Below are 17,414 nucleotides of genomic sequence, written 5' to 3'. Positions count from 1 at the left end.
ACGGTCAGCAGTGTAATATAGTACAAGAAAACAGTCCAAGTCTGCTGTCTCCCAGGCTTGGTTACAGTCTAAAATGTTTTCTTCTCAAATTGCTTTTAAAACATGAGCATGCAAATTTGAACGTGCTCTGCAGATTTGACCTGTATTTCTATCTGCCTGTTTGGAAGAAGCCCATCAAATTATTTCCATATTGTTTTCAGTAAATCTCCAGTTTATTATTCTGAGAAAATTTGATGCATCTGCTGTGCCCACGATCTGGCTTTCTGATACGCAGATGCACAGCCCTGCCTATCTTGTCAAATCAGTGTAGCAACTGCTTCTACAAACTACGTGACAATGTACAACCTCCTATCTGAGAACCAGATCAGACAGCAAATTGGGCCTCGGTCCAAAAAATAAAAGACTGCAATCAATCTACTCACTGTGTCAGCACTCAGATTCGTTTCTGTTACATACACTGCAGGGAAAGGAAGTGGAAAACACGCGCGAGCATCCAGAAACGGATCCCTGAGTCATGGAAGATGGCTGAGATGGGCGTTGTTCATAGGAGCTGCATAAAGGCTCCTGTTTTTTGCAGGCGCCTGCTGGGCTGGTAGACGTTGACGACGCTGTTGTAAGGCTGCGTGACACTGAGGAAGTCGGTGAGTGACACTCCGGATGCCACGTGGTCGCCCTGTTTACAGTCAGCCCAGCTGTAAGCGCACACCAGACACCAGCAGCAGACCTCTCTGCTCGTGGTTCACAACATCCTCCTTCTGTGTGGCTCTCAGCCTTCCCACCTCGCCCTCGGTACCGGCAAGGATTCACTCCAAACCCATCCTTGAAGTGCCGAGGAGCTGGGGTTGGCTTGACCTCTTGCTTAAGAGCCTGAATTTCCTTCCCTTCCGCCTGCTGCTATTCCTGGCTGCTGCTGGCACCTCTCCTGCCATGGACAGGTGGTCCTGTGCACAGCACTCTCCTCTTAACCCTCTCATTTCCCAGCAGTAGCCACCTTCTCTAAAATGGGCTTGGTTGAGCAAATCATTTACCCCTGCTACAGCGAGGAGGCTCGGCGGGGCCGTGAAACCCATCCACAATGGCCATAGGCAGCGCTCAGGTGCGTAGCAGCAGGGGTGCTTCAGGGTTACAGCAGTAAATCCTTCAGGAACAAATCTCGTGATTTAAGGGCTCCTGTTCCTGGGCAAAGCCACTTGCCAAGGTCTAATCTGTGCCTTAAAGCTCTGATTATAAATCCCATCTGGCAGCTCTGCCTGCGTTCGGAGGGAGACACCAACATCCAAATGTCCTCCTAGGGATAGAGCAGCGGAACCTTCACTGCCCACAGCAAAACCAAAAACCTTTATAAAGGTTTTTTGTTGTTTCACTTTCCTTTTTTTTTTTTTTTTTTTTTTTTTTTTTTTTAATTCTTGCTACACTGTGGATGTGCAGCAGACTACATGGGTGGGATTTGGCTCTGGCACAAAGACCAAATAACTTAATGCCTTCTCATGTACCTGTCTACAAATGCCCAGGGACAGGATTCAGTTGCTGGCACGCGGGTGTGGGGTGCCTTAGAGACACCTCAGGGTACCTGGGATGTATCTGTGGGGCCAGCAGGTACAACGTGAGTTTTCTGGGACTGATGCAATGCTGTAGATAGTAGCTGTAGGCCAGGCAGGGCACTGCACAGCACCTAAAATGACCAGAGCTGCAGACGCTGTTACATTTCAGCAATGGCACATTCATACTGAGTGATCTTGCTCCCATATAAGGTGAAGCAAATAAGAATAAGAAATAGTTTAGAAATAAAAAAATATTTCATGTCCTTGCAGCGAACATTGCAGAATTTGTAATAGTCGATTAGGATGCAGAGAAACTAAAGATGTTTTTGCAGCTGGATATCTGGGAAAGAAAATCCTTAGATGCAAAGCCAGTAACTCTTGGTGAGTGTGATTGTAGCTTACTGCTTACACTGCTGTCAAAATTTTGGTGTCAAGGTCACACATATTTACCCATTAAGCTTTTTGTTTCCAAACCACATTTTTTGGTTGTTCTGTCATTGCTTAGTCGTAAATAGTGAGTTGTTCTATGAAAGTAGGGGACAACCTATATGTTGAGCCAAAACACTACAGCACATAAGAAAATCGAGCTTCTGTTTTTCACTGCCAGTTTCCTTCTCTTTTCTATCATGTCTTGGTTTAAAAAAATCAACAAGCCCATTGTGATGGTTTTGATTAGGCTTCAACAGAGATAATAAACGTATAGTGTCCCTTTGTGAAAGGAGTTTTTAATTATTGTTAATTGTACTTGCTAGCATCATTTCTGAAGGGAAGCGGAGATGACCTCATTCCAAAAGTTGTCAGTCTCATGCCGGTGTCATTCACCGCCTGGAAAAGAGGTTGGCTTTTTGTTTCTCCTTGCTTTTTTTTTAATGAGGAGCTGTCAGCTGGCCTGATGGTCCCTGCCTCTTTGGAAACACTTTGCAAAGTCTGGTGTAGCAGCGTGCTTGTTTCTGAAACGTTCAGCTTGAACAGGAGCACAGGACTGGCTACGAAGGACAGTTAGCAAAGATTTGAGGGTTTATTTACCTTGTTCTTTCATACTAACATCCAATCTTGGATGTTTTCACTATCCACCCAAAGACCTGATTTCTGAACCCTTGGAAGAGCTTGGCTTTGGCATGCTCGTGGGGCACTGAGAGTTTTGTCTGTCTTCGTAATTCATTTCCTGTGCTATTCCCTTGTTTCATCATACACGAACCTTCTCTAAAATACCCCAAATTTCCAATTCCCTTTCAGTTCATCAGTGCAATCTGCCACTGTCCCTGCCGTGTATCTCAAGCCTGCTGGAAATCCCCGTTTCCCACCAGTACCTCGGTGCCTTTTGATGGGATGAGCTAGGCTGGCAAGCTGATCCAGCCTCTGTTGCCACTTGCACAGCAATGCCAAGAGCCAGATCTGACAGCCTGAATGCCAAACCCCAGTGAGATACCAGCAGTGAGGCTCCTGAACCGCTGGGCTGGCGTCTTTTCTCGGTTACTGCTCAAGCAGACTCTTGCTGACTTAAATCACTGTGCTCGTTTTCAGTCTCAGATGTGTATTTAAAGATGATTTTTTCTCAGTATCAGAACCGTTGACTTGGAGATAAAGAGCAAGATGCCAACAGGTTTCTCTACAAGGGAGTAAGTGCTCAGCTGTTTCGTTTTCTAGCCCTTGCCTGGAGAAATATATAAGGTCAGTGAGCTTGGTACATTAATGGGTCTCCTCGCCACTTTGCCAAACGCGCTGTGAGCCACGATTTAGAACTCCGTGTTCCTCTCATTCCTTCTCTTTCTGCTGCTTCCTAAAAGACAGATTTCAGGTCTCGGTGGTGTGAGATGCTAGGTCACCTTACTCTGACTTGATTTTGTCTTTCTTTTTGCCATCTGTAGCATGAGGATCTATTGGTAAACCTGCATCTTACAGGTTTATGCTGACAGTCATGCTGTCTTGATAGCATTTTCTGTAGTTTTATCAGAATAAATGCTAAATACAAATACTCTCAAACCTTTTCATCTCCCAGGCAGGACAGAATTTATCTTATGATGCTTTTTTTTTTTTTTTTTTTTAATCTATTTTTTTAAAAGGTGTTGGGACTGTTCTCATCTTTACTGTGTTCTTTGCAGGACTTAGAGGGCAGTGAGACCCAGGCTGCCCAGAGGAGCTGTGGCTGCCCCATCCCTGGCAGTGCCCAAGGCCAGGCTGGATGGGGCTGGGGGCAGCCTGGGCTGGTGGGAGGTGTCCCTGCCATGACAGGGGCTGGGATGAGATGGGCTTTGAGGTCCCTTCCAACCCAAACCAGTCTGGGATTGTATGAATCTCCAAATCTCAGTTATCTTGCACCTGCCAGAGGTGGATCCAGAAAGAAGCTGGTAGGATTTAGTCTCTGAAGTGGTGGGGTGGGAAGGTACACCTGGATCAGCACAAAGTACAAGCTGCTTCATCCTGAACAGGCCAGCAGGAGCCTGAGTTTTGCTTCTCATTCTCAGAAACTTCTGTAGGAATCATGGTTACAAGGTATGTCATGAACCAGCAGGCTGTCTTCTGGACAGTTTGACTCCCTGAGTCCGAAATGGAATAAATGACCTTTTTCTACCTACCAGTAAATCCAGAAACACAGCTACCTTATTCAGAAGGTGAATTCTTATTCTATATTCTTACCTTCAGCAGAATTTCTCCTTTCCCTACTGAGGAGCATTTTTGAAATACAGGGAAAGGAGCAAGTGTGGATGTGGTGGTGGCGGATGCAGAGCCCTGCCGTGGGAGAGCAGGGTTTATTCTCGTCGTTCACATCTTTACAGCTTCGCGCACCGTCCCACCCTGCTTCTTGACCGTGACCCTTTCTTGTGGGCAAAACCAGCTCTTGATTTAAAAAAGGAAAACAACTCAAGTCTGCCCTAGGGCAAAAATAAATGACGGCGAGAATACCAGAGGATTGAGCAACGTGGACATGTTGTTTCCTTTAAGGCTTCTGACTATAAATGACGTCACGCGGATAGTTGGGATGTTTGCGAGCACTACGGGGCTTGGAAAGGGAAAGCCAATCGGAAAAACACTGGGAAGCTGAACAATTTGTTATGCTTTGACTCCCTGGTAGTTTAATGAGGGAGCTATTACTCATGCGCTGTCACTGCACATCTAGAAAATTCCTCTGGGTTTAAAAACTGGCAGGGAGAAGTGGTTTCCTAAAAACCACTGAATTAATTAGATAAAGCCTGTTGCTCAGGAGTCGCGGACAGGAAGGGTCAGAGGTGGAGCTGTGCACGACTCACGATGACTTGGAAATCTCTGCAGGATGCTGCCCAGAGCAGAGGGGGTCGGTGGTGCAGGAGGGAGGCTCAGCATCTCTTTGGTAGTGCTGTTGATTTGGGGGAGAAAAAGGTGGGATGGGTTGTAGCAAATCCGTTCCCTCCGTTCTCCAAAAATACCTGGTACTGGGGTACCAGACTCCTAAAGAGATGGGATTTGGGGAAAGGTTTCTTACAGACAGTGGTACAAGGCAATATATCATGAATATCAAACCTTAAAGTGTGTTACATGTATTTAAGGAAAAGAAAAAGGAAGTATTTGTTTGGTCGGCTTCACTGTACAGCTTTAATTGAGTTTTCATGGTTTTATAATCTGTACTCCCACCTCTCTCCAGCTTCTGACTCCCTGTTTCATGTGCCTGGGTTATTTTACAGGTTTGTGTAGTGCAATTCACGCACTTACTTCAGTTATCGTAGTTATTTTAACCTCTTGTGTCATGTCCACGCAGGATACGCATTATCTTCATCTTACCTGGAAACCTAACAGGAATTTTATGGCCCTTGAAAGCAGGATGAGTGCTGTTTGTCTCGTGTTTTACAGCCTGGTGCAAACAGAGGACTGCTCCAGCCTGGAAATGCAGGTGAATATATTCCCCAGCAAACTCCCAGCGCAACTCCTTCCTTGCAAAAAGTGCTGATCCCACACGGGCTATTAGGGAAATCTGTAAGGAGTCTCTGGTGTGTGACACAGTGATTAATAGGACAGTCAGCAAGCGGCTGTGATAGGATGATGAATGACAGAATCAGCACGCCACTGTAACACTTGTAATGCAAGTTTGTGGTGTGTTGCAGTACCTCAGACACCATTCTGCTCCTTCCTTAGTTTAACCATTCGGTGCTGTGCATTAATTTTGTTTTCTTTCTGTGTTACTAGCCTTGGAGAGCTCCTTCAATTACTTTTTTTCCCCCAAATATAAGCTCTAATATAGGATATTACCCATTTTACACCGAAATACAGAGATAATGCAGCAGAAGTTGTGTGTTTCAAGCTTCACGTCAAAGGGTTTAGCAGTGTCCATGCAGCGTGCGCTCCCTTCTGAAACAGGCAGTACTGAGCTGGCTCTGAATATTTTTAAAAGCACGTAAATGCCCGGTTTTGTGTCTCTGTGCTGGATTTTTGCCCTTGGGTGTGGAATTTGCTGACTGGGCCGGAGTTAGGAAATGCTCCCTACATCTGCTGTGACAAAGTGTTGGGTGTAGGACGGCTCCGTCTCACCACAGTAGGAATGGGACTTCCAATCGAGACTGGGGGAAAGCTTTGGGAATTACGAGGATGGCAGGGCTGTGATGTAATTCCCATTATTCTGGGACTCAAACCACCCAGGATAGAGGGAGGCACTTCCGAGGCACCTTGTTTGTAATGCCTTAGGCCAGCATCTGGGCACTCGCAGTGACAGCAAACACGGGGATGCTCAGAGTAGCTCTGAGGGGGCTTGTCGGGGCACCAGGAGCAGCAGTGTCAGAGCAGTGCTCGTGTGTTGGATCTGTGCTGCTGCCATTTTCTGGGGTGGATGAAGTGTGAAGCTGAAGGCCAAGGTGATGGAAAACGTGGCTCATCTTTCTCAGCAGGAGCCCCAGGGGCCAGACTGCTGCTGCCTTGCCATGTTCTGGAAAGAGTTCTGGGGTTGGTGTGGATTCTGGTAGGTTTTGGGATCTTCCAGGGGACGTGCTGGCTGTTTGTTGCTAGTCCAGGGGAGAATCACCCCAGATGGGACACCTCTGATCACCAGCAGCAGGTAACACCAGGCTCTAAGATATGCTTGCAGTCACCCAAGCAGCTACCGAAAAAATGGTTTTATCACTCCGGGCACCTACATTCTGCCCAAATTTAGGCAGAATAAAACAAAAATCCATCACTTGCCCACTGTTTTCTGTTTGTCTGCAGTCTGCTGACCCTTTAAACACCTATCCCCAAAATGTGAGCTTGGGAAAGAGGTGGCCCAGTGACCAGCCACGTGCCCACAGCCCTCCAGCCTGGTGCCTGGGGGTGCTCACCGTGCATGCAGCTGTGTCATGCTGTTTGTTGCTCAGTCACCAACCCAACAGAGAGACTGTGGGCTTCTGAAGCTCTAACCCTGTGTATTGTGCACCAGTACAAATTTTTGGCTTGCTGTTGGTAGCAACCTAACTCAATTTTCCCATTAAAGAGGGCTCAATATAGCCTCCTAATGTTATCATGGCTCGGCTGCTTTCCCTTCTTTGCTAATTGCGTGCCTTTCCCTGTTTTCTCTCCGTGCTGGAAGGAAGCTGCTGGAACAGTCGGCGTTGCAGAGAGGCAGGGCGTGCCTTTGAGGGGTGCTGCTCCCACCTTCATACCGGTACGTGGGCACTTCTGCACATGCTGTCAGCCAGCACCTGCTCCACACTTCCTGTGCACAGACATATGCACGTGCTGCCTTCAAATCACGGTCAGGCTTTACATTTGAAGGCCTCCCTGTCCTTTTTTCTGAAATCCTCGCCAGGCCCTTTGCTGCAGCTGGCATCGCACAGCACATACTTCCTTACCCCAGTCATCACTTCAGCTATTTTATCCTTTTAACCTTCCCAGTTGCTACATGAGACAATTGTGGGGATAATCTAGTATGAATTCACTTGGCCCGTACCAAAACCACAGAGAAATTCTGCGCAAAAGGAATCTCCCGACGAAATTATTCGCGAGGGACTGGAAGGGAGAGAACACAATGCAAAAACCCGGTCCAACTGCGAGGCTGTGGGGACAGCAGCACGGGCTGGCAGCTGCGGGTGTCGTGTCAGACCTGTTGCAAGCACCGCGTGGTTCCTGCAGCCCGGCTGGGCAGGGAGCAGACCTTGCTGACAGCCTCTTGCTGCCATTCGTGGCGTGCGTCGTCCCGGGGAGTTTTGCGTCTTCGGTGCAGTTCTGCTCGCTGCCTCCAATTCCCCTTCTCTCATCACGTCTGATATATTAAATTGAATTTGCAAATTATTACAGATTGACATTAGGATGTGCCTCTTAACAGATCGGGCTAAACGAATTACTACATGCCATGAAGTAAGTGAACTCATTTAGTAATTGATGAATTCATTTAATTATCTGTCTGTTACAGATAGGAGAACTCAAATGTAGGCAGCATAAAGATCTAACTCTTCTTCGCTAAGTCACCTGGGTTCTTGTTATTTTATTGTTTCTCAGCCTAATATTGGCTGTATTTTTTAAAACTGTAAGTTAAATAATTCATTTGCAGCTTGGGGTTCTCCTCTGCGATTCCATCCCACCCCATTTCCAGGCTGACTCCTGCATCTTGAATTTGTTTGAAACCTTAAAGTGCTTATTCACTTTTCCTTAGCTAAATACTAGCACTGGTTCTTCATCCTTATCCTCTGCTCACTGGACAAACATTCAGCACAGACAGTTGTCTTGTCCAGGCTGAGATTTTGACCTGGCTGGATGTCCGTAAGTTTTGATCTCTGCTAATCATATTCTGAACGCATTCACCAAAAATGAATTCTGCATCTTACTTCCCAAAAGTTGCCTCCACCAGCACATAACTGCCTGCTGCTGCTGTGTAATCGAGTTCCAGATGTGCATCATTTGATTTCTCTCCTGAGATGCTTCCCTGACTTGCCAGATGTGAATTAACGTCAGCTGCAGCTCAGCATCATTTCAGCAGAAAGGAGCTTTCTGCCGTGCCAACCCTCTGCAAATGCCACAAAAGTACCTTTTTATTTCAGCCTCTATTTTAAGGCTGTGTGTTCCTGTGATGTCTGGAGTAGATCAGCCACCAGGCTCTTAATTTGCCTACACAGGAGGTTTTATTGTTTCATTATTTCTTATAGTTCCTCTTCTCTTGATATCTCTTCACTCTTTCCTCAGTCAGGCAGTAAACTGGAAACCAAACTGCTCTGATCCTGTTTCACATGAAACTCTGAGATCACCGACGTGCCTTGGTCCATCACGGGGACAACAGTTTTACAGTGCCTCCCCTGGAAATTGCGGGGAAGTGAAATAACTCCATAGCTAAATATCTCCATAGCATCCTCAGACTGAGTTTCCCAGGTCCCATGGAAAATCAGACCAGAAGCAGAACTCGAGCCTTCTTTGTTTTAATGCTCAGATTCTGATGTGCTCACCTTGTCTTTACCTTCAAAAGGTAGAACTGGGAATAGGGAGGGGAGTAATAGGTTCCAAAAGTGAGCTGCAGCAACATGAATATATGTCTGTTGTGTTTTTCAGATAGTTAGGGATGTGTTTGTCTAATACAACTGAATTTGTTCGGTAGCTGCAGTAGATGAAAGCAACAAACACTCTGCAAAACAAAAGGACTTTCAAAACCCAGCAGCGACTTTTCCCCATCTCACTTGCCAGTGTTGAATATGTGGAGCATTATGTTGTGGTCCTTCAATTAGCTCGGTAATTTCCATGGCGTAGGCCAGCATCGGTGTTCATTATTGAAGCACAGCCCCTGTTTTTGTCCTGGAGATGTATTTTGTCCTGTAACAGCAGTCAGTGCATGAACTGAGTGGGAAGAAGAGGTTTGGGAGTGAGGATCAAATCTGCACGTGGTCCTGGGGCTGTAATCGCTTCCAGTGCCACCAGACACTCAGGGTTGGTCCAGGTGATGGGGAACCCCTCATCCTTGCTCCCTGCGTGGTGAAGATCCCTCTCATCTCCTGGCTCTTCGGTCTTCAACACAACACAGGGGCCATTCATCTGTCCCTAAAACCTTTAGGTAAACCCGTCATCCCTCTCATTTCACAGCCAGAAGAAACAAACTGCTCAGTTAGGTGACGTAGCTTGGATTAAATGAACAGATACAGCAAACGGGAATTTAATACATCTGTATTTATATCTATATGTGTATAAAACCACTGGCTGGTTCTGTTTATTTTCTTGGTCAAAATAGGCTGTTCATGGAGGGTCTGTCTGCACGAGCTGCATTTATGGCCTTCCCCTGCAGTGGTGGGAAGTGTCAGCTGCCTGTGTTCCTGTAAAACTGGCTTATTCTGTAATAAAACGTGTGATCCAGCGTGGAAGCAAACGTAAAAACATACGATAGCCGTGTAGCTTCCCTCTGCCTTTACGAGGAGAAGCTAAAGTGAAAATGCAAACAAGCATTTAAATAAGCCCTTTTATACATTCCAGGTGCTGATCTCCCGAGAATGCTTTCCATATGCCAAAGGAAGAACACGATGTTGGAGGGAAAGCCTATTTATAAATGTGTACCGACTGAAAGGTAAATAACTCCTGTTTCCAGTAAATTAATGGAATATGCTCTCTGCACTGGATGTGTTCCCTGCTGAGAAGTAGCTGGGGTAAATATATCTGGCATGTATTGTGTTTGTTGCTCTGCAGCACGGTACGTAGGAAGCAGGTATTTTTAAAAATCGTTTTCTCATTCTTTGCTTCTTAAACACAACAGAAGAAGGGTTCAAAGGTGGTTTGTTTTGCTCTGAAAATATTTCTGGATTGGCATTCGTGTTTTTGCAGTGTCATCCCTGATGGGAGGGGTCAAGAATACTTAAATCTTCTGCTAAAAGATTCTCTGCAGTCTGTTTATCAGGCCTGGGAATTGAGCTGGGATTAAAAACAATCACACTTGGATCTGATTAAATTTCCTATCCCTTTCATTTGCTGTCTTCTCTTCTGTGTGGTAATTCTATTTTACTTGCTCTTCAGTAATCGGAGTCTTTCAAAGTAATCATAATTGGAGTTTGTACTGTACCAGAAAAAACACAGAGGAATAAACATTTTTGTGCATGTTTATTGTTACTTTTAAATGATACCTAAGGGAAGTTCTTCCCAGGTCACATTTCATCCTCAGACAGACAAATTAGCATGATAATTTATGTACCAGTGTGAACGAAGCACTGAAGATAAGCAGAGGGGCAAAAGAGTTACAAATGCCTGGTTTGAAGAGCTGACCGTGGAGACGTGAGTGGATGCAATGCACGGCACAGGAACACAAACAGTAGGTGTAGTTTCTGAGGGCTTCATGACGGGGGCATTTCTGCTCAGCGCTGGGATTAGCACTTCTATTGAAACTTATGTAACAGAGCCTTTGCCGGGGTGGTTTCTAAAAATGATGTTCGTTGCTCTTCAGATTCCAGAGGCTTTAAGTCAGAGGAAATACTTTAAACTGAAGAACTGCTTTGTTTTTTTTCCATTGATCATTGGTTTCCTCCCAGTTCCCAATTAGATCCTACTGCATGTGTAAGACAGCAGTGGAAATTAAAAAAAAAAAAAAAAAAAAAAAAAAGGGGGGGGTTATAATGAAAAGACTTGGGCAAGAAGCACTGAATTTTGTTGTGAGTGGTTCCTTTGTTGCTGTACCTTTGTTCTAAGCATACCTTAAAAAAAAAAAAGGAATTAGATTGATTATCGGGTAGTTGGTTGCACTGTACAATTTCTAAAGCACAACATCGGCCACTTTTGTCCAGCAAATGATGATGCCCTCCTGAAAAAAAACAACCTGCACTCCTCTCTCTGTTGCCCTGAAGATTGCTGTTTGACAGAAGAGCAGTCAGCTGCTATGGTGATGGGCACGGGATGGTAACATGGACAGAAATAGAGGTGAGGCTGAAGCTGGTCTGTTCGTCCTTCCTTACTGTTTCAGCAGCTCTTGCTGAATTTGGAATGACTGAACTTAAGTCGATAGCAGGGTATGTTACTTTTTTTGGCCTCAAATTCTAGCAAATACTACAAAATAATATGCAAAAAAAAAGGGTGAGACACTCAAGCTGATAATATTTGTATAAACCTGCATCTCATTCCCTTCAGTGCAGCTTGTGCCTGTTGTGCTTGAATTTGGGTGCACAGAAATCTCCCTCCCCCTGTAAGAATTAGTGGCTTTTTCAGTAATTTTCAGTAATGAATAATTCATATACTAAAGTCTTTGTCACAAGAACATCTCACTGTTTCTCCCCCAGCTTGATCAGCTTGCTTTTGTATTTTTAGGATTTCTGTTTCCCTAATCAGCCCAAAAATAAACCTGAAGAGGTTTCAAGAAACAGAATTCAGAGTAAGTCTGAGACAACTGCACATCGAGGATATTGCTTTGCACAGTAGGTGATCCTCTGGCACTTTCTATTTGCAGCTCCTTCTTTTGCAGAGAATTATTTACCTGCAGTACGAGGCCACGCCACTGCCATGCATTCAGTGCCACAAAGTAGACCAAGTGTGATACATCTTACTTAGCTTCTATTTTTCAATAACTTCTGAATCTGTAATAAAAAATGACTCCTTCGACAGGAAACACGATATCTGTATTTTAGCGATAAGGTTAGTGGTAAACTTTGGTTGCCTGTTTTATTGATTTGACTGTAAAAGCTCTCACTTAAGCTCAGACTGAGAAGCAGTAACTTGGCTAAAAGCCTGTCTAAGGGTCTGGAGGAAGAGAAGAATGATTTTGAGGTTGTCTTTTAATTCACCTATTTGAAGAGCATCACAAAGAGGGGACTAACTCAGACAGCTGCTGATACTTTATTTTTTCTTCCAGATTCCGAGGACATCCCTTTCTGTCAATAGTGAGCTGTTCCAGAAATAGATGGAGAAAATGGTACATGGGGGAAGCTGGTTTTTTTTCTGAGGTATAGCACATCTGTGTCCCTCCTCGGTACTTGGAGATAACCTTGCAGCATTAGCCATCTGATCTTTCCTGTTTGAAGCTTTGAGAAGCTTCTGAAATTAAAAAAAAAAAAAAAAAAAAAAAAAAAAAAAAAAGCATATTGTGTGTACATAACAGGTGAATTAGATGTTTGATTAGTGGGTAATGCCAGTCTTTATTCAAAGGCTGCTGGCTTATTCCAGAGGAATGTTCCCCAGTTCGCTTACTTGGTAGACCTTTTAATTACAGCTAAGCAAAGGACAGGAAGGAAGGCGAGGTATGTGAAGTACTGTCATCAGGGTAGGAAATTTTAACAGTAATGGTTTGTCATGTTGCTAATTTCCTTCCCCATATGACCTAAACACTTCTTCTCACCTGTTTATGTCAAGTCAGCGCAGACCTTCTGGCCATACTAAATTCCAGCTGTGGAGGCTTCAGTTGTTTTTTTTCACACAGCTGATTATAAGATAATAAAATTGCTCAGCAAAAAAAAAAATGAATGGAAAAATTTAGGCAGCAGGCCAAAGCTGAAAGCTGGACCTTTTATAAAGACTTAGTAAAACTTCAGTAACTCAAACACTCAAAGTTTGGTGTATTGATTTTTTTTCCTCTGTAAGTTCAAGAACTGTGTTTCATTGCAGGCTGAACTCTCATCTCTGTTCCTCATGACCAGCTGAGCAAGGGAGATGGGATTTGATGCTATCCAAGGTGTAATTCCACAGTTCATGTCTCTTGCTAGTGCCAGCTTAATAAGTTTCTGCCTACCCCCAGCCATTCATTTCCAGCTCAGCAGCAGTGCAGTGCCTTCCCTTTCCTGACCATGTGCAAACCCAGGTCCCTGAAAATATCTCAGCAAGGAAAAGAAACACTTCTTCTCTTTGAATTAGAATTATTTGAGTGATCTTGCTTACAGCGTGGCCCACCGACAGTTGTATCTGTACAGCTAAAGGTGATGTGCACCTGCAGGAACTTCAGCATCAGAGGCACAGCAAGCGCTGGAGGGTGTCCAAATGTTAAGTGGTCTTGTTGTCAGTGAAAATCTGCTCTGGGACTGTATCCTGGTTGAAGGGGCTTCACTAGTCACGGTAATATTTATTGCACTGCTTTTCATTTCATTTTACTTTATTTTATTTTTTTAAATTAGCATCTTCTTGTTCGGACACTTTTTTTTTTTAATTTGTTTTTTTTTGAGGAGGTAAACCATCCCTGAGAAGTAAATCAGCTTTGCGGACAGCCATGAATGTCAATAAAGTCTTGGCAAACACAGTAGGTATTTATTCAGCCTTGCAAATTAAAAACATTTTTCCTGCTTGTTTTGTGAAGGGAACAAAAAAAGACAAATTACATAGCGGATGAGCTCTCTTGATAGTTGGAATTCATTAGTCTGGTGGTGAAAACGCTGGGGGATTGATGGTGCAGAAATATAAAAGATGAAACAGCTTTTCCCCAATAGCAGTGGTTTAAGTTCAAGTTGAAAATGACTGGGAAAAAAAAGACTTTAAACACATCTGTAACTGACTTCGCAGTCCCAATTACTATCTTGGTAGGCAGTTCTTCCTCGCTGCAGTTAGTATTAATTGTTTTTTCAGCTGGAGGACAATTCCTCAATGGTTGCTCGGCCTTCATGCCATAGGGTATCTGCAGCAGCTCGTAAATGAGATATGTGGCCGGGCGTTAAGTAGGAAGTTCACACACTCCTTTCCCATGCTATAGCCGTTCGGTGAACAGAGGCTTTCTGCAGAGTTGTCAATCTGTCATCTTCCCTTGGCTTCACATTTTATTGAAAAAAAAAAAAAAAGGAATTTGAAAAGTTACAGTAAGTTGAACAGTTTGTCAGACATAACGTACTCGCAGGCTATTGTCTGCAAATTACAGGCTGGCTCGGTCTTTCAGCCTGTCATGGATGGATCATAAAGCTGTCATAAGGAAAGCTCTTAACAAAATCCATTTGCACGGCTCCTGTTATGGCAGAGCATGGTGAGGAAGCAATAGGACTAATTTTTGAGGAATTTCCTGTCCAGGAGCTTTTTAATCCAGTTGGAAGTCTTTGCTGGTCACTCCCAGTAGATGTTTTCCCTGATTATCCCTGGATTCATGTGACAAAACACACGCAATTGTCACTTTCATTCAGAAAGGGGTCACAGTTCACATATTCGTCTGAGTGCCTAACCACTGGATTTAATCACTAGGAGGGAGAGGGTTACCTGATAGGCCTTGGACTGCAGCTAAACCACGTGTAAATCACCAGAATTCGGGTGATTATCACCCAAATCAATGGCAAAATAAAAAGCAGTGTAAACTCCAGTCTTGCAGTGGTTTAATCTCAGACAAAACTTAGTTGCTGTAAGTAATCCCACTGATGTCAAATAAAACCCTGCGAATGCTGAACTATTTAGGATCAGGGCTTAACCCCCTGGCATTTCATTCCTGTATAATTTCTTCTGAAAGGTTACAGAGCAGTGTTTGTAACTACAAAAGCAATGTAATAGGACACTTTTCCAACTGTTTTATCTATGGATTCTGGGTTTGCTCTTCATATTTCCCCAGGTTTTGCTCTTCTATTTAGTAGGTACGTAAGGGTGGAGGTGTTGCCTTCTCTGCTCCTCTTCTTCCTCTCCAGTTGAACAAGGAAATTACTCTTAGCAAATCTAGGAAGGACAGAAAAGTCCAAGTTCTGAAGATGTTCTGAAACTTCCAGGGCCCAGAAGTTAAAGGACATAATTAGCAGGAGGACTCTCGGAGCAGTGCATCAGTTCTCTATCTGCAGTTCATCTGTTTCACCATTTAGAAGTGACAGTTTGCAGCCCTAATGCGAGAGTGTTTCTCATTATCTGTGCTCTGGAAATGCACAGCGTCATTACAAGTTTTGAAAGATGCTTTCTTCAAAACTACAAATGCATTACACGGGTGAGTTTGCTCTCTGGTTAGTCATACTGAGCTGCTGTGGTCTGCACCCGTTCTGGGGGTGGCACTAAAGACAAAGCCCCAAAAACTGAACCTCTGTGTCAAGTCCCATGCACATCACGGATGTAACGATGCAGACACACATCCTGTAACACAATTTAGCCTTGCCTTTGTCCAGGGAAGATAATGGTTGTGAAGCTTTATTGCTTTCCTTGTCTCACAGATGGATGTCAGGTTTGTTGGACTTTCTCCTGAAGATTTTAGGGGAGGGGAATGTGTTGGCTGCGCTGCTGACAGATACCCTCAGGGGAACTGTCCACGCTCATTGGAGATTTCTCTCCTCTATCTCCAGCCATCTACGAGTTCAGTTTCGAGGCTGAGATAGTTGTTCAGGTTGTCACTGTGGTAAAGGAAGAGAGATACACACTTCTGGAGGCGATTAACCCGTAGGAACAGATGTAATTTCGTTTCTTGACATGATTTCCTGCCCCCGAAAAGAAGGATTTTGAGACTACGTGGCTGTCCTCGGGAGACCGCAGATGGGTTCGTCTTGGGTGAAGGTTGTAATCAGCTTGAACAGAGCTGCCAGCAGCAGGCAGAGTGCGTGCAGGTAGGACACTGCAGAAGGAAACAACAAGTACAATGCTTCACTCCTTGAATTACGCTACAGCAGGGCGAAGCTTGAGGCTTTTTATGCCTTGGAAGCAGTTCGATCCTGTCCACGTTGTAAAACGGCTGTATTTAAACCCTGTTAGAGCAGTATCTTCTCTTGCACCACGAGACCAGTGTTATTCACAGCCACATGGGGTTTCCTGACATCAGGAGATGCCGTGCTGCTGCTCTGGGCGCTCTGTTCCTCTGCGATGGACCTGCGGAGTGCGAGCGCTCAGCGTTGACACGATCCTGCAGATGCCGTTCGGGTGTGTTTGTTCTGCCAGCTGAGATGAGACGCCGAAGACAGGTTACAAAAAATACATCTGTTGGAAAAGAAATTGTGGATAACACACTCAAGTGGTAAGAGTTCCAGGAAAGTGCCTTGTGTCAGACTTCCTAGAAGCAGTGCTGCAACCAGGTGGTAAGTGCCAGTGCTGCGTAGTCTGTAATTAACACGGTCCTTGCGCTGGGTTTGGGCACTCACCTTCTCTCCATGTTGCAAACACCACCTCGGTGGGAGCTGGCAGACAGGTGGGCTGCTTTTCAGGCCATCCTTTGGAACAAATCTTCAGCGCGCAGGGATTAATACGTAACTTCTGTCACACTCTGTTACTGCTGCTGCTGTTAAAAATAGCGTGCTTTAATATCTAGGAGACGTTTCACACATTGTTTTGCTGTCACTAGAGGGAGTTTGCAGCAGTGCTTCTCTTACCAACTTCCTTGGTGATCTCGGTGCTGTGGGCAGCCCTCAGCAGACGCCGTGTGTGAATAAGAGACGGCAGGAATGAAAGTAGGACAAAGGTCCTGCCTCCCTGCTTAAACCCTTGTACGCAATGTCCGAGCTCGACTAACCAAATTCTTCAGGGTGACAGAGCTGGAAGCAATTCTCTCTCTTGGTAGCGCTGTAATAGAAAACAAATGAGCATCCAGTGACTCAAGGCAGAGCCAAGGGTAAGAGTAAGAAAACAACATCAATTATTTAATAGGAAAAACAAAGATGGAAAAAAACAACCTGGATAGGTGCTCCTCTGTGGCATTTCCGATTTGTTGTTACAGGAACATCATCTCAGCTAGAAGCAAGCTCCCTCAGGAAGCTGGTTTCATATGGTGGTTTAGATTTAACTATTTATTGTCTAGCACCATTTGAAATCAGTGTTCTTGGAGGAAGAATGCCTGCGTTCGTCAGTGAAACAGCTCCTTGGAAACGGTGGTGGAAAAGAAAAGGTCAAAATGTGCTTCTGCCATTAGACTTAGCTCCACCGCCAACCAAGTGACCTCAGGAGGCTGGGACCTTTGAGTTTATGGCCCGTGGGAGAGCATCACGAGGGGCAGAAATTCTGGTGTAATGCTGCCGGGCAGTAACGTGTTTACAGCACTTGTAGGTGGTGAACCAGAACTCGGGAACAGAGAAGGGCTTACGAGACATAAACACTGCAAAAAAAAATGTAATATGGAATTGCAACACAGCA

The 17,414-nt window shown here is 44.8% G+C and overlaps 1 protein-coding gene across 1 annotated transcript in view; it reads left to right on the top strand.

The window, feature by feature from the left end:
* LOC311430759 (uncharacterized protein) overlaps positions 1-16,920 on the top strand; it is a gene marked incomplete at its 5' end in the record, with an annotated part of 120,946 nt that extends 104,026 nt beyond the window's left edge. Inside the window, 3 exons of the mRNA XM_084507597.1 lie at positions 5,275-5,406; positions 7,069-7,143; positions 9,927-16,920. Of these exons, the coding sequence (XP_084363723.1) occupies positions 5,275-5,309 (35 nt within the window). The 3' untranslated portion in view covers positions 5,310-5,406; positions 7,069-7,143; positions 9,927-16,920. The remainder of the gene's footprint in view (positions 1-5,274; positions 5,407-7,068; positions 7,144-9,926) is intronic.
* Between the last annotated feature and the right edge of the window lie 494 nt (positions 16,921-17,414).

This window comes from Aythya ferina (genome assembly GCF_964211825.1).
Source record: "Aythya ferina genome assembly, chromosome: 1".
In the NCBI taxonomy this organism is placed as follows: domain Eukaryota; kingdom Metazoa; phylum Chordata; class Aves; order Anseriformes; family Anatidae; genus Aythya; species Aythya ferina.
The sequence above is the reverse complement of the archived record's forward strand: the minus strand, read 5'-3'. Positions and strand labels throughout refer to the sequence as shown.